The sequence below is a fragment of the Hibiscus syriacus genome, unplaced genomic scaffold (genome assembly GCF_006381635.1).
Source record: "Hibiscus syriacus cultivar Baekdansim isolate YM2019G1 unplaced genomic scaffold, ASM638163v2 tig00110387_pilon, whole genome shotgun sequence".
NCBI lineage: Eukaryota > Viridiplantae > Streptophyta > Magnoliopsida > Malvales > Malvaceae > Hibiscus > Hibiscus syriacus.
In genome coordinates this window covers 7,603,576-7,620,651 of record NW_024062717.1, presented here as the reverse complement: position 1 = coordinate 7,620,651, position 17,076 = coordinate 7,603,576, and the positions used below count along the sequence as shown (strand labels likewise).

The following is a 17,076-nucleotide window of genomic DNA, read 5'->3' as shown; positions in this document are numbered from 1 at the left end:
CATTTGCCAGTAATGTATAATTATGCAAATGATAGCAATGTGCAACATAGTATGTAATGTACATTTTTATTAGTTAATATTTCTTTCATTTGCCATTTGATATTTGGTAAAGAGAGAATTCTTACATAATTTGCCTGTACAAGTACATTATAAGCCCCTTAGCACCTATGTGCTATTGGCTGATTGATTCTTACACAATTTACCTCCACTGGTTTTATAAAATGATCTCAATATGTGTTTACACTATATGATAAATGAAAGCCATACATTACCTAGACTTCATTACTTCCGGTAGGAGTTCCAATGCTTTTGTTTGAAGCAAATTCACCAATATTTCTTCTGATGGAGTAGCCAGTGCCATTTGATCCATCATCAGCCCTATTAGAGACTCTCTCCATGTGCCTTCTCTTCGACCGACTCTTAACCTCCTCTTCCTTTTCATCCACGAACGAAAGAAACGTCTGAACGCGTGCAGATCTGGAGCTTTGAATTTCGGATTCCTCGGAGTAATGGCGGCTGAACTGCCTCACCATCTTCAAGAAATACAGGAAGAGAGCAATCAAGCAAGCTAATCCACATATGAGAAATAACCCCCAGAAGCTTTTAAGCTGAAGCCTGTCCACTTCCATCTTTGCACCTTGATAACTACATGCACGCCGTAACAGCCATTTGTCGTGGATCCTTTGCAGATCTCCGTTCTCAGAAAGTTTGAGAATGGCAGTTGACATGTCCACCGCTAGAGGAGAGTCGCGTGGAAAGGCCTGTCCCCCCAACAATACCATTAGTTTTCTGCAGGCAAAACCTACAAATTACAAGCACCAAAATAAAAGGAACTGACTTACAAATCCCCATCCGTTTTTGGTGAACTCTTGACCCACGATACTGAATTCACATCTGGTAGAGAGAAAGAGCTCGATATAAGCACGGTCATCCACCATTGCAGCCACACCACCCTTGTGAGGCCCATCTTTCAATGCTTTAGCACATTCATCCGGGGAATTGAGAGCAACAAGTCGTGAAGGATCGATTTTTAGCTCGTCGATTAAATAGTTTCTAGCAAATGATCCCTGCTGGTAACCTATAGGATGCTTGCTTGCTACTAAAGTTCCAATGCCCTTAATAGGAGATGTAAGTTGTTGCACTGTAAGGATTGAGGTTAGGCTTGCTGTGTAGCTAGAGTTGATTATGAGAACCACGAATAGCCAGATAATAAGAACTATGCGTCCAAGTACACTGACAGTATTTTCTCCTGCATATAAGGGGCAAAAAACCAAGTAGCACAAATTTTGTAAGTTTAATTTATGGTAATGGAAAGCTGAATACAGTCATATGTATTGTATCACTTACTATGGGCGAAGAACCAAGTTGAAAAACTAAACCTACAAAAGGAGTTTCGATATACAATGTTATCAACCATGGTTTACTCGATTCAAAACAGAATGAAACACAATGCAATGCAAGTCCGACACTGCTCACCATAAAAGAGTAACTACTTGTCGTCTCGGGGGGCCTCTGAACTCATCATTCAACCTATGCTCCAAAATCCAAACTACAGTTCCCACCAGCAGAAAAAAGATGGCTGTCACTGCCCACATCCTTCGTGTGAATGGCCTCAGGAAGGCAAAAGCATTAGAATTCTTCCTCCAAACTGGGGCCACCACAACTAATCCAGACTCGATATATGGCTGCGTGAAATCTGCCATCTTTGTTCTGTTAGTGATGATTGCAATGTCGCCTATTGCCGCATCAAACACCTGAATTACAATAAGAAGAAAACTTGATGATAACGTATGAAAGGAACAAACCAACCACCTTAAAAGAGATTTTTCATGGCACTTACACCTGCTGTGATCAAACGAACCAGCTCGGTGCCACTCGGATTGGTACGACCATCCCCGAAGGGGATTAATTTGTATGGGACAGCATAGGGCAACAAATTGAGAGCAGCAGTGAATACATCAATGCAGTGTCCTGTAATTGCATCAGGGCCTCCTACCGAGACGAATTCACGGTAACTAACACGATAAGGAACTCCAATCCTCAAATGTCTGCCACTATTTGGAAACACCCATCCACGGGGTTTCTGTGTGGTTTGTCCAGGCCAAACAACACCGTATAGCGTTTGACTCGAGCTCGAACGGTTAGGTGGTTTTCCCCAAAGCATTTCTGGAGGCACAGTCGATAGGCCAGAATGATTGGACCAGTATCCAAATCTTCTATAGCCGGTACCAATCACATTGATGAGTTCAAATGCAGGATTAATGAGATTCCGATCATTTGTAAACCTGAAATCCCCTGTGACACCCTTCATATTGACGTTCAAAATGTTATCAAGTAACAAGTTCCCTCCTTGGAACACGCTCAAAGCATCAAGATGCAAGTTTCCTTCACTGAGCTCCGATGATAAAGAACCATTTAAAAATGAAATGTTTCCGCCCTTATTGAAAAACTCATTGATTGCACGAGCAAGCAGCCACACTGTGTCGTAGGCATATAGACTATAAGCGTTGAGTCCAAATGGTTTTCCTTTGGTTAAGTTGATCCACCTTGAAACAAATCGCCTCTTGAGTTCTGAATCTGGTGTGTACATCCGCAATGTAACAACTCCTTGAATATCATCCATGGCATCTTGAGACAATGGCGAGTTCGTATCGAGGACAGTAGATAGCCAATTAGTAGCAATCCAAACATAACCGCTTCCCAGCATTCCTAGATACTGAGCCACACTGAACACTTTAAGACCCCAACTACCAGGAACATGTACAACCAGAATCCTGGACTCTCTCAAAGCCACCTTAACCAAAACATCGGTGATTTCATCCCTAGTCGGTTCTGGGCTTAGACGTGCTTTGTAGGTGATCCTGCATCTTCTTTCTGCCAGTTTATCCCCCAATGCAGCAATCCCATTTCTCCCGTGATCGTTATCATCGTAGATTGCTATCACCTCTCTCCATTCGTAATGGTCTATGATCTCAGCAATGGCAGCCATCTGATATAAATCGTTCTGAGAAGTCCTCACAAAGAATGGGAACTGAATAGGAGACAGGGTAGGATCCGTGGATGAGAATGACAATAGGGGGACTTGCAGAACATTGGCAATATGGGAAATCACATGAGCCGTCACTGATGACTGGGGACCAATTATGGCAACAGTGTCTTTCTCCATGAATAGTAAAGCTAATATGAAACCAAATCAATACATGACAAATTTTAAAACATGGCAAAAGTTTTACGCTTCACAACACTGATAAGAAAGATAACCTACCTTCCACTACCGCCATAAATCCACTGTAATTGGAGTCCTTCAACCGGAGTTTCAATTGAGTTCCTTGAAGAATATCTGGGTGAGAATTTACATCGTCTATGGCTGCATCGATTGCAACTTTTGCAGCTTTTCCAATCACAGATTTGATCGAAAAAATAGCCCCGATATTCACAACTTTTGGCCTTCCCGTGGCGTTTGTGCTCAGTCCAATTGCAGGAAGACCATTGCACAAGATCATGGACGCCAAAAGCCATACGATGATATTCATGGTGAGTTACTGCTGCTGCTGCTTTGCTAGAGTTGCTCTGAATGGTAGAAAGAATCGAGTCAAGAACCAGAAGAAAGGCAATAAAAAAAATGTCAGCAGATCTGAAACAAGTAATCAGAACCAAGAAAACGTAAGATCCTGAGGAGAAAACCTTGAGCTCCTCTAATTTGCAAAAGCACCCCAAAAAATAAAAGAAAAAAACTTGGAATCAAGTGCGAGCCATCAAATCAAAACGTTGTAGCAGTAACCAGAAGGAAAAAAAAGGAAGTTTTAGTTCACATGACAGAAACTTGCACAAGAATCATGGTAGAACATGAAAAGCAAAAGCAAAACAGGACTTTTGGAACAAAGGAAGATGGTAACTCACAGCAGCAGAACGAGTTTAGCGTCGTAGTCATGGATTCTAAGTTTTAAACCAAAGAGAGCAATAGCATAGACTGAGAGAGAGAGAGAGAGAGAGACCCTCTAACAGCAGTAGGCTTAAATGGTATATTCCATACCAAAAGTGACTTAAAATTGTAATTCAGATACGTTTAACATGTGCTGAAACGGCTCGGTTACTATTTGAGTTCGGAGAATGATTAAGCTTCATGAATGGTGAAGAGTTGACTGATAGAGAAGCTAAACAAGATAATGCGCGTCAGACTCGGTTGTCGCGTACTGTATATTCCCCCAAGGTTGAAAATTAATTGAGAAAGAGAGGCATTCTATGGCGGGGAGGGTGTTTTTTTAGTTGAAACTGTTCTGATTATTATATATAATCTATTAATGAGTAAAAAATTGATTAATCGATTAATTGAATAAAGATAATTATTTTCTTATAAAATATTCAAAACTAATAAGTTTTTGTTATGATATTTTTAATCTCACATTGTTTATATGAATTTTTTTAAGTCTTTAAGTATAGTCTTATAAACATAGATTTATTGAGAAGTTGAAGAAAATACTTATATACATGTGTTGTTATTATTTTTCAATACACACTTTACAATGTTCGAACTCAAGATCTTTAAGGATAGCGACGCACTGTAATTAGATTAAGTCATTAATGTACATGGCTAGATTGTTTTTCAACTAACACCTTACAGTGTTCGAATAAGGACTTCTAAGGTTAATAATATTTTTATAAACTTAGTCATTACAACAATTTAATTAGACTCTTATAAATCTAACAAAATATAACGAATTAAAAATAAACATTTTCAAAAAAAAATCCCCGCAAAATATGAGATTTGATTGTTTTAAAACATATAAATTTTATAACATAAATGACTAAGCAGTAATGAGTGGCCCCTCAAGTGGTGGTGGTGTGTTTTTCACCAAAGGATATAATTATATTATATATTTATATGCACTATATAATAATGCCCGAAGCATAAAGCCAGATCCATCCATTTCAACTCAACTCACGCCATGCCCCCACTACCATTTCCCGTCGAGACTCAACTTGGTACAGAAAAGTGACCCCACCCCTTTTGTAAGTGCCCCAATGACCAATTTCTAAGTACTACATTCACTCATTTTGCTGGCCGGTTGGATTTCATTTGCCCATTTCACACATCATCGGTGCGTGTACAATTGCATCAACTCTCCAAGTCGGGAGACACTTCGATTCGGAGGCTGCCTGGCTGGCTGGCACCACTCTTTGTTGCCATCCAAGGCATCTGCTGCATTTGTTTTCCACGACTAGATCAGGCGTGCGTGCGAGCTTTGTTTCCTTACGGTGTTCTTGGTTGGTTAAGGTCGACTCTTTACAACCCACGTTCAATGAATTAATAAATGAATAAAGAATAGCCAGCGCCCGTTTTCCGTACTGATGTATAGTACGTTGGTGAGGGTTTTCAAAATTTCAATATGGCCCTAGTAGATAAGCTGGTGATGGCTACGTTTACCTAGTAATAACTAAATAAATTATAAAACCGCATATTGTTCAAATTACTCCAAATATTCCAGGAAGAAGATTTGTGTTCTTATTTATTGGTGCATAGCAGATGCACTTCCTTTAGCTTCCTTCTTAATTTTCAAATACTTTTCTTTTATATATATCATTTTATATGTATGAGTATGAATAAATGGGGTAGATCTGTCGTACGATATCTTAATTTAATATTAAGAAAAGGCATAATTCTGGAAATATTAATTTTGTAACCCCTTAGACCCGGTCTATGCGTTTCGTCTAAGTCTAGTGAATCACATTCATGATTCCTAAAGATATTGTTTCGAAACCATTATTCAATCATGGTACAATCACATTATAAATGACGTTTATGAAATTATAATAATTTATACTATAAAAATACAAATCATAAATATAATGAGGAAAAACAAATTAATTTAAACATATCTTAAAAATCTAAATTTACGATAAACCAAATATAAATAGCAAATGAGTAATTATCCAATACTTTAAAATAAGACACATGTTACCAAAATAGAGTCAACTTAAAAGATAAAACATTACAATACGATATACTTCAAGAGATATGTTGATCCTCCAAGTGCTCGATCAGGTGTATCTAACCAACAGTATCTGAAAGGGAAAAACATTTTCGAAAAATGAGCCAGGCTCAGTGTGTCACAACATTACTATAAAATCATGATGGTACACTAAACAAATCATAGTCCAGCAAATCTCATAAAAATTATACTGCAGTAAATCCCATAAAAGAGTTACCCTAAGGGAATATCTTAGGGCCTGAGAGCCTACCCAAGATAGATTTCGGGGCCGTGGAGCCTACTTAAGAACACATCTTAGGGTCGTAGGGCCTACCCGAGAATGATCTTAGGGCCGCAGAGCCTACCTAAGAGTCACATTAGGTCTGTAAAATTTTCCAGCTTGATCAGAGCTGTACTTTATAAATTCGTATTCCAAAAATTCAATTGCACCGTGACATAAATTCCATAAATCCATAAACATGGTAATCATATACCATTTCAAAATAAAATCAGATAGCGGTCATAATCCATAAACCATCACATTAAATCGGTACATCAATAAAACAGTAACCAAAGAATTCACTGTACCACATATTAAAACAAATAAAACAGTTCAGTAATAAATATGGAACACACCTCGATAATAGGTTCAAGTAGTAGATCTACTGATTGCTGGTCTCACCACGTTCTGCTACAATTTTCGAACCTAATTTATAATAACACTATATTACTAATGGGTAACATAATTAATCTCTAAAATCATAAAATTTACGGATCTTACGGGTGAATATTGGCACACGTTGTTTAACTGATCTAGAAGAGCTGCGTCGAGCTGTCGAACGATCCGTAGAATCTCTTGTACCTTCAAACAATAATAATTTATCAACTCCAAGTCTTACTTAATTGATCAAAGCTAAAATTCTTAAGTATATAAGCATTTTTTGGATTTGACTATCAATTTGGAGGATTTCGAGTCTAAATTTGACCAAACGAATTACGGAATCGGAATCAGGACGTCGAAAAACATAAAGTATGACTTTTCAAAAATTTAAATTCTTGGTCAAAATCAAAGTCAACAGGTTTGACTGATGATTTGGAGGCCTTCGGGTTCGAATTTGGAAAAACGGACTTCGGAAACAGATTCGGTACGTTGAAAAATGTCAAAATAGGTATACTCAAACAAAATCAAAGGTCGTTTAATGGCCGTTTAAAGCCGGTTAAAGTTTTGGTCAAAGGTTCTCAAAAGTCCACAGTCAACTATTACGAAAATAATATTTTTTGTCGAAATAATTCCCAAACCATCACCTTTTTCAAAATAATTCTCAAAATATCACCTTTTTTAAATAATTCCTAGAATATCACTTTTATTCGAAATAATTCCCAAAATATCATCTTTTTCACAAAAATTCCCAGAATGTCACATTTTTCACAAAAATTCCCAAATTTTGCCAAATTACACAATTATAATAAATATTTTTCATTTTTTTCAGGGTTGTTACAATTCTTCTCCTCTACAAGAAATTTCGTCCTCGAAATTTACCTTATGAGAAAAGTTGAGGAAACTGAGTCTCCATTAACTCCAATGTCTCCCAAATAGCTTCTGAGGGGCCACGGTTACTCCATTGAACTTTGACCATTGGAATACGCCTATTCCGAAGAACTCGCTCATCTCTTTCTAAGATCTGAATGGGCTCCTCCTCATATGACAAATCAGGTTTTAGCTCTACATCCTCAACCTGAATGATGTGATCTGGATTTGGACGATATCGCCTCAACATTGATACATGAAAGACATCATGAATACGACTGAGTTGGGGAGGCAACTCAAGTTGATATGCGACAGGTCCTATTCTCTTCAAAATACGAAATGGTCCAATAAATCTTGGACTCAATTTACCCTTACGCCTGAATCTCAATACTTTCTTTCAGGTGATACTTTTAAAAAGACCTGATCTCCAACTTCAAACTGAATATCTTTCCTCCTTTGATCTACATAAGACTTCTGTCTATCAAATGCTTCTTTCAGACGGTCACGAATCTATCTGACTGTGTCCTTCGTCTCGCGTACTAACTCAGGTCCCAAAGTCTTCCGGTCACGCAACTCAGTCCAACATATCGGAGTGCTACATTTACGCCCATAGAATGCTTCGTAGGGTGACATACGAATGCTGGTCTGATAACTGTTATTGTAAGCAAATTCAGCCAACGGTAAAAAGTTATCCCAACTACCATGAAAATCAATTACGCAACCCCGCAACATATCCTCCAGAATCTGAATCACTCTCTCAGATTGACCATCAGTTTGTGGGTGAAAGGATGTACTATAATCCAATATTGTTCCCAAAGTCGCATGTAGCGCCTTCCAAAATCTTGAAGTAAATCTCGGATCTCGATCAGAAATAATATACAATGGAACACCATGCAATCTGACAATCTCTGAAATATACAATCTCGCCAGCTTGTCCAAAGTATAATTTACCCGCACAAGAATGAAGTGAGCTGACTTTGTAAGTCTGTCAACAATCACCCAAATTGAATCCTTTTTCGAAGAAGTCATTGGTAAGCTAGTAACAAAATCCATAGTAATACGCTCCCATTTCCATTCAGGAATCTTGATAGGTTGTAACAAACCTGATGGATGTTGATGTTATGCTTTAACTTGCTGACAAGTCAAACACCTAGCCACAAAATCTGAGATATCTTTCTTCATGCCAACCCAATGATACATCTCTTTCAAATTCCGATACATCTTATCTCCACCGGGGTGCATAGCATATGGACTACTATGAGCCTCATTAAGAATAATCTGCCTCAACTCAGAATCATCGAGCACATAATATCGACCCTTAAAGCATAAAACTTCATCCTGATCAAGGGCGTAATATGAGCTTGTCCCCTGCTCTATTTGCTCAAAGATGGATAGTAAGGAGATAGCAAGAGATTGTTTAGCCTTAATCTCATCACCAAAGTTGGTTTAACTTGAAATTCTGCTAACAGAGTGCCATTGTCATATAAATTCATCTTGGCCATTAAAGACCTTAACTCCGCTATCGTCTTTCAACTCAGAGCATCCGCCACAATGTTAGCTTTATCAGGGTGATAATCAATCACGCAATCATAATCCTTTAGAAGCTCTAGCCAGCGTCGTTGTCTCAAATTAAGTTCCTTCTGGGTCAGAAGATACTTTAAGCTCTTATGATCAGTGAAAATATAACACTTCTCTCTGTAAAGATAGTGTCTCCAAATTTTCAAGGCAAAAATCACTATTGCTAACTCCAAATCATGAGTTGGATAATTACACTCATGTGGTCGCAGTTGACGGGACACATAAGCCACCACCCTACCTTCCTGCATTAGAACACATCCAAGTCCTGAATACGAAGCATCACTATACACTGTAAAATCCTTCCCGGACTCTGGTTGAATCAATACTGGTTCTTGAGTCAAAACCGCCTTTAATTTCTCAAAGCTCTCCTGTTGTGTCTTGCCCCAATCAAACGACACATTCTTCCTTAACAGCTTTGTCAAAGGAGCAGCAATGATCGAGAAGCCCTCGACAAAACGTCGATAATATCCAGCCAAGCCCAAGAAATTACGGATCTCAAGGATATTCTTGGATCGTTTCCAATTCACAATAGCCTCGATCTTGCTTGGATCGACCTGAATACCTCGAGCAGAAATAATGTGCCCAAAAAACGACACTTCTTGAAGCCAAAACTCACACTTGCTTAGTTTGGCATATAGTCGATGCTCTCTCAAGGTCCGCAGAACAATCTTCAAATGCTCGTCATGCTCTGTTTCCGTCCGAGAATAAACTAGAATATCATCAATAAAGACAACCACAAATTGATCCAAATATGACCGGAACACACGATTCATCAAATCCATGAAAGCTGCGGGAGTGTTCGTCAAACCAAAAGGTATTACTAAGAATTCATAATGACCATATCTAGTGCGAATGGTTGTTTTTGCAACATCGGACCCCTTAGCTTTCAATTGGTAATACCCCGAACAAAGATCAATCTTAGAGAATACAGTAGCTCCTCGCAACTAATCAAATAAGTCGTCAATCCTGGGTAATGGGTACTTATTCTTGACTGTCATCTTGTTCAACTTTCGATAGTCAATACATAGCCTTAGCGACACATTCTTCTTTTTCACAAACAAAACTGGAGCTCCCCAAGGTGAGGTACTATGCCGAATAAATCCTCGATCAAATAATTCTTGCAATTGGACCTTCAACTCCTTAAGTTCCTTGGGAGCCATACGATATGGTGCCATAGAAATAGGTGAAGATCCCAGATAAGTCTCAATCTAGAACTCTACCTCTCTATCAGGAGGTAACCCAGGCAACTCCTCCGGAAAAACATCAGGAAACACACTAACTGTACGAATTTCCTCGATCATGGACAAGGAACCTTTAGTGTTAAGAATACAGGCAATGAAAGTCTCATACCCCTTTCTGATCATACGATCAATTTCCATAGTTGAAATAATATTGGAGAGATAGTCACGCCGTTCACCAATTAACACAATAGTCTGACCATCTAAAGTCTTCAGAGTAGCTCCCTTAGCAATCAAGATTTACCTTGTGTTTATTCAACCAATCCATCCCAAGAATTATATTGAACTCCTCTAAAAGAAGCTCCATAAGATCAGCGAGAAAAATTTCTCCCTGAACCTCTAGAGGACAACGCCGAAATACTTTATTCACTAATATTGCTTGTCCTACTGGACTTGTAACCGTAACAGTATTATCAGTGTTCTCGATCGGAATCTGAAGGTTTTGAGATATTGAGCTCGATACATAGGAGTGGGTTGAGCCATTGTCCAATAATGCAAAGTATGGAATAGAATAAATAGTAAATGTACCTGCAATAACCTCAGGCTCATCTCTGTCATCCCGACGTCTAGTGGCGTAAACCAAAGCTGGCTGTCTAGTCTCAGAAATTGTTGGCCCTTTATTCTGCTGAGGGCGGGCTCTACTGTCTGTCTTGGACGCTGAACCATGAGCCTTTACTTGATTATGATCTCTAATTGGAGTCTGTACTGTAGTCTGTGAACGTACAGGAGCCTGGGTAGCAATCCGTTCAGATGAAGCTAGCTGAGGACAATCCCTCCGAAAATGACCACTAGATCCACAATGAAAACATGATCCGGTCTTCCTATAACACTCTCCCGTGTGTCTTTTACTATAAAAGTCACAATGAGGCACTTGAAACGAGACCGAAGAACCACCTCTACTAACAGTTGAAGGTGATGATGCTGCAGGCCTGAAGCGTGTATTGTTCCTCTGAGGGGCTGAAGTACGAGTCCTCTTATCGGACTGTGCGGATAATTCAGTAGGGCCAAAATGTTTCCTAGATCGCTCCTGATCAACACGCTCTCTACCAGAAGCTAAAGCCTCCATCTCCTCAGCATCCTTGGCTCTGCTCACCAGCACATCAAAAATCTCATCTTGAAGGGCTACCACCTGCCTACGTAGCTCGTATATGAGTCCGAGGGCAAATTTACGGCATCGATCTCTCTCGGTAGGCACCAGACTTATTCCATACTTTAACAATTTTAAGAACTCTATCTCATACTCTGAAACAGTCATATCACCCTGAACCAAGTCCTGAAACTGTTGTCGTCTCTGGACTAAGTAACGCTCATCCAAGAATCGGCTACAAAAGTGCTCTTTAAAGAAATCCCATGTCAAACGATCGATAGGAACACTACTGGTCACTGACTCCCACCAGGTGTGGGCATTGCCATCTTACATCGCTACTGCCCCCAAATATCTCTTAGTTGGGTCCAAACCCAACTGATCCATGCGTCTTTCTGTATCTTGAAGCCAATCTTCTGCTTTATTAGGAATTTCTCCAAGCTGTCCTCCAAAAGTCCTGACCCCATTGGCGATCAGAGTTTGAGAAATAGGCACCTCGGATCCAGCACCAGTAGCTCTGACCGCTCCTTGAATTAACTGTAAAAATTGTCTACCAAAATTATCATCAAATACAACTCTGGTAGAATCAGGCTCACTATCGGTTGCTCCCCTGATCGGTGTAGTCATGCCAATCCCAGCAGCAGGAGGTAAATTTGTCGGGGTCGCAGGAGTAGGATCACCTATCGGAGGTGGGGGATCTACTCGAATATCGTCGATCGGGTCTACAAATCTAGCCACTCGACCTCGCCCTCGGCTAGTTCGACGTCCACGTCTAGCACTCATTTTTGTAGATCTCTAGTTTACTACAGAATATAAAACTTAGGGTTATATAAGCACTTGGAGTCTCGAACACAATTAAAATCGTAAAAACTTTTAGACATGGCCTTAGCAACATGTTTTGTAAAATGTTTCAAAACCGTAATTTCAATTTAGACTCATACACAGTCCGAGGTTTAAAACCCAAAAGCTCTGATACCAATAAATGTAACCCCCTAGACCCGGTCTATGTGTTTCGTCTAAGTCTAGTGAATCACATTCATGATTCTTAAAGATATTGTTTCGTAACCATTATTCAATCATGGTACAATCACATTATAAATGACGTTTATGAAATTATAATAATTTATACTATAAAAATACAAATCATAAATATAATGAGGAAAAACAAATTAATTTAAACATATCTTAAAAATCCAAATTTATGATAAACCAAATATAAATAGCAAATGAGTAATTATTATAAAATCCAATACTTTAAAATAAGGCCCATGTTACCAAAATAGGGTCAACTTAAAAGATAAAACATTACAATACGATATACTTCAAGAGATATGTTGATCATCCAAGTGCTCGATCAGGTATATCTAACCAACAGTATCTGAAAGGGGAAAACATTTTCGAAAAATGAGCTAGGCTCATTGTGTCCCAACATTACTATAAAATCATGATAGGTACACTAAACAAATCATAGTCCAGTAAATCTCATAAAAATATACTGCAATAAATCCCATAAAAGAGTTACCATATGGGAACATCTTAGGGTCTGAGAGCCTACCCAAGATAGATTTCGGGGTCGTGGGGCCTACCTAAGAGTCACATTAGGTCCGTAAAATTTTCCAGCTTGATCAGAGTTGTACTTTATAAATTCGTATTCCAAAATTTCAATTGCACCGTGACATAAATTCCATAAATCCATAAACATGGTAATCATATATCATTTCAAAACAAAATCAGATAGCGATCATAATCCATAAACCATCACATTAAATCGGTGCATCAATAAAACAGTAACCAAAGAATTCAGTGTACCACATATTAAAACAAATAAAACAGTTCAGTAATAAATATGGAACACACCTCGATAATAGGTTCAAGTAGTAGATCTACTGATTGTTGGTCTCACCACGTTCTGCTACAGTTTTCGAACCTAATTTATAATAACACTATATTACTAATGGGTAACATAATTAATCTCTAAAATCATAAAATTTACGGATCTTACGGGTGAATACTGGAACATGTGGTTTAATTGATCTAAAAGAGCTGGGTCGAGCTGTCGAAAGATCCGGAGAGTCTCTTGTACCTTCAAACAATAATAATTTATCAACTCCAAGTCTTACTTAATTGATCAAAGCTAAAATTCTTAAGTATATAAGCATTTTCCGGTTTAAATTTGACCAAACGGATTGCGGAATCGGAATCAGAACGTCGAAAAACATAAAGTATGACTTTTCGAAAATTCAAATTCTTGGTCAAAATCAAAGTCAACAGGTTTGACTGATGATTTGGAGGCCTTCGGGTTCGAATTTGGAGAAACGGACTTCGGAAACGGATTCGGCACGTCGAAAAATGTCAAAATAGGTATACTCGAACAAAATTAAAGGTCGTTTAATGGTCATTTAAAGCCAGTCAAAGTTTTGGTCAAAGGTTCTCAAAAGTCCACAGTCAACTATTACGAAAATAACATTTTTTTCGAAATAATTCCCAAACTATCACCTTCTTCAAATAATTCTCAAAATATCACTTTTCGAAATAATTCCTAGAATTAACTTTTTTTCGAAATAATTCCTAAAATATCATCTTTTCACAAAAATTCCCAGAATATTAAATTTTTAAAAAAATTCTCAAATTTCGCCAAATTACACAATTATAATAAATATTTTTTATTTTTTCAGGATTGTTACAATTTTTTTAATATTTCCAATTGAACATAATCTAAAATATTAATTTTGTATATTTCCGGTTACAACTGGAAATATTACTTTTTTTCATAATATTTTCGGTTTCAACCGAAAAATGTTAAAATATTAACATTTCAAGTTGCGCTCAATCAAAAATAATAAAAAAGATTTAACATTTCCAATTACGTTTTTCTCTAATTTTAAAATAAACTGTCGTTAATTAGATATTTCCATAGACGAGACTCTCGTTTTAAATTTTTATTAGAAATAAAGGCTTTGTAGCTGTGAAGAATAGATGCCCATATCTTTTCTTTTCTTTTGGTGGTGATATATTTGTTTCAATGTCTAATCATGGCTTAAATTATTGTTATATCAAGGGATTGGAATATTCTTTTCTCATCTCTAAATCTTGAAGGCAACTATGTTCATTGCTATACTTGTTTCCATGGTTTTCAGAATCGGATCGGTTAGCGAACCGGTCATACTATCGGTTCATTGGTTCAATCGGTCGAATCGGTTCGATTGATCGAAAGAATCGAACGACGTCGTAATTATTTAAAAATTAAATAAAAATACTAAAAATATTTAATAAAAAATAATTTTTTATATCACAATTCATATTCAAAGTAAGTCATAACATATATAAGTTAAAAACCATAAAATCAAGTGAAATAAAATGATTCAAATTAACTACAACATAATATTTAAGGTAAAATATATTAAATAATAAATATAATTATATAACTATAATTAAAAAATAAATTTGGGGCTAAAAAAATCATAACAAAATAATATTGTTTGGTTTATTTTTTTTAAAAAAAACAATCTCACATAACTAAGAAACATAGAATATCATCCCAACTAACTTCTATAAATAATAGAGGTAATTTGGCATTCAAAATCATGAGCCTTTTGGTAAGCATTGAATGAACTATTCTTTCACTTCAATTAAGCTCGAATTTTAGGCTTCAATCGAACTTCTAAATTTTTTTTGAGTTCAAGCCTTTTCGAGTTCAAGTTTCAATATTATATTTTGAGTTCGAGTTAAACTTCATAATTTTTAGCTCGTGAGTTTGAATAGAGTTGAACTTACTTTTAAATTTTTCAAGTTCGAGTCGAGCTCAGCAATACTCGAGTTCGACTTGGCTCGTTTAACAAACGACGTCGTTTGGTTTAATTTAAAAAAAAATTGGCGGTTTTTTCGGTTTTTCTCAGTTTTTTCCGATTTTCAGCCGGTCCGGTTTAAACTGTTCAGCGATTCTGGCCGGTTCACTAGTAACGATTTAACCGGTCTAGATTAAACCGGACTAGATAACGTTCCCGATTGAATCGGTCGATTCGGTCCGGTTTTCGAAACAATGCATGTTTCATTGAATCTACATTGATGCATGTATGTATATCTTTTTTCCCCCACTTTCGTTCTACGAACCTGTGTTGCTTGTACTTGGACTAAGTGATTGTCTCGAAAATCTATATAATTATTAAGGTAAATTATCTTATTCGCCATTAATCTATGATTATGTTTTTACTAATTTGCTTACAAAATAAAAAATAAATAATCAAGACACTAATATTAGAAAAATTGAATGATCAAATCGCCTACTTTATGATGGCATGTTTGTTTGTTTTTTTTAAAAAAAATAGGAAAATAACAATTTTAACCTTTTTGTTGATCGGTGAAATAAACAATAATCGTAAAAATGGTAGAAGGATATTTCCGATGATGATTCCGATAGTTCCACTGGTGCTGATATGGTTTTATGGTGAAAAAGTGTTCGTCTTCCTATTCTCTATTGCATGGTTATTTATAATGTCATGGACAAGTGTCGATCAAGAGTTATCTTGACATTGATATTGATTGGACGTCCTATTGAATGATAGCTTAGACTAGGAGACCCGTGTGTCAACACTTGGTCATTGGCGATGTTACGTAGAAAGTGTTCGCACGAGTAATAGGTGATAGGCACGTGGTCACTTACCAAGTACAATCCGCATGCATAAAGGTTCGCATAAATCTTATGTGTGCACGTATGGGGTTCGCATATAGTAACACTTCTATATTTACATATTCATCATTTGTTTAAAAAAAAAAAGCTTTTCTTTTTTCTTAACCAAATAAACCCTAGCTGCCATATACATTTGTCTCAGTTTTCGTTGTCATCAATAACTTCTTCGACTAAACACCACGGTCAATAAACTCCACGTCCCTTCCTTTTCTTTTTCATCAATTTACGGGTTTTTTTCTCCAAAATTCTCTCTAGATCCTCAAAATTATTAACTGAATTTCAATTTTCGCTCGTCGAATCTCTATTATGCACCATCACGACGAGTAAAGCCAATCTTAAAGCTCGAATGTAGGGTTGGAAGTCTATGAGCCTCTATCAGATAGATACAACTATGGAGAGGTCAAGTGTAGCTGTGTAAGGTTAGCAAGTCGACCAACTACGCTTTGTGTGTCACCTTCGATGATAATTTCTTCCCAACCATTTTTCAACATTTAGTAAGATGCATTCTAAGAATGTGTGTGCTTCAATGATTTCAATCGAGTGGAACCTACGTGCATGGCCACCTAAAACAAGACTATGATGATCTCTTGCCACAACCCCATGAATCAAACGCATTCTAATTATTATGCATAAGAACAATTGCTATATCTACTCTTACAAACAGGCAATAAGCCTAAAATTACGTGACCCATAGCCAGCCCAATACCCAAAGGTTTTCGCTCCTAACATATTCGCAGGTTAGTATCACCGCTATAAGTTATTGTAATACTAAAATTGTATTTTAATCTTATAAATAATAAAAATTTAATTATTAAAATTATATATATATATATATATATATATATATATATATATATATATATATATATATATATAACTATTTCAGTCCTAAAAAAATTATTATTCAATTTTAACACTCCTAATTTTTGTCTAGCTAGTAGCTTCAACCTTAACTGCAAAAGACAAGGGAGCTGGTCTCCACTGGTGTATGA

The 17,076-nt window shown here is 37.0% G+C and overlaps 1 protein-coding gene across 2 annotated transcripts; it reads right to left on the bottom strand.

Annotated features, from left to right (window-relative positions):
• Positions 1-102: 102 nt before the first annotated feature.
• Positions 103-4,198, bottom strand: LOC120122567 (glutamate receptor 3.6-like). Of its 2 annotated transcripts, none has more exons than XM_039141704.1 (7): positions 4,065-4,198; positions 3,266-3,570; positions 1,841-3,177; positions 1,477-1,754; positions 1,348-1,379; positions 843-1,249; positions 103-761 (listed from the first exon to the last, which is right to left on the bottom strand). In XM_039141704.1, the coding sequence occupies exons 2-7, from the start codon at positions 3,531-3,533 to the stop codon at positions 273-275; spliced, it is 2,811 nt and encodes a 936-aa protein (XP_038997635.1). In that variant the 5' UTR covers positions 3,534-3,570; positions 4,065-4,198; the 3' UTR covers positions 103-272. The 2 variants fall into 2 exon arrangements, with proteins under 2 accessions (XP_038997635.1, XP_038997634.1); XM_039141703.1 differs by lacking the exon at positions 4,065-4,198 and adding an exon at positions 3,901-3,989.
• Between the last annotated feature and the right edge of the window lie 12,878 nt (positions 4,199-17,076).

Bases quoted from the DNA above. Each gene is read 5' to 3' on its own strand.
- LOC120122567 (XM_039141704.1), bottom strand. From the start codon at position 3,533: ATGAATATCATCGTATGGCTTTTGGCGTCCATGATCTTGTGCAATGGT. The intron at 1,755-1,840 runs GTAAGTGCCATG...ATTGTAATTCAG, and splicing joins TTCGTTTGATCACAGCAGGT to GTGTTTGATGCGGCAATAGG. The intron at 1,250-1,347 runs GTAAGTGATACA...CCTTATATGCAG, and splicing joins AACTTGGTTCTTCGCCCATA to GAGAAAATACTGTCAGTGTA.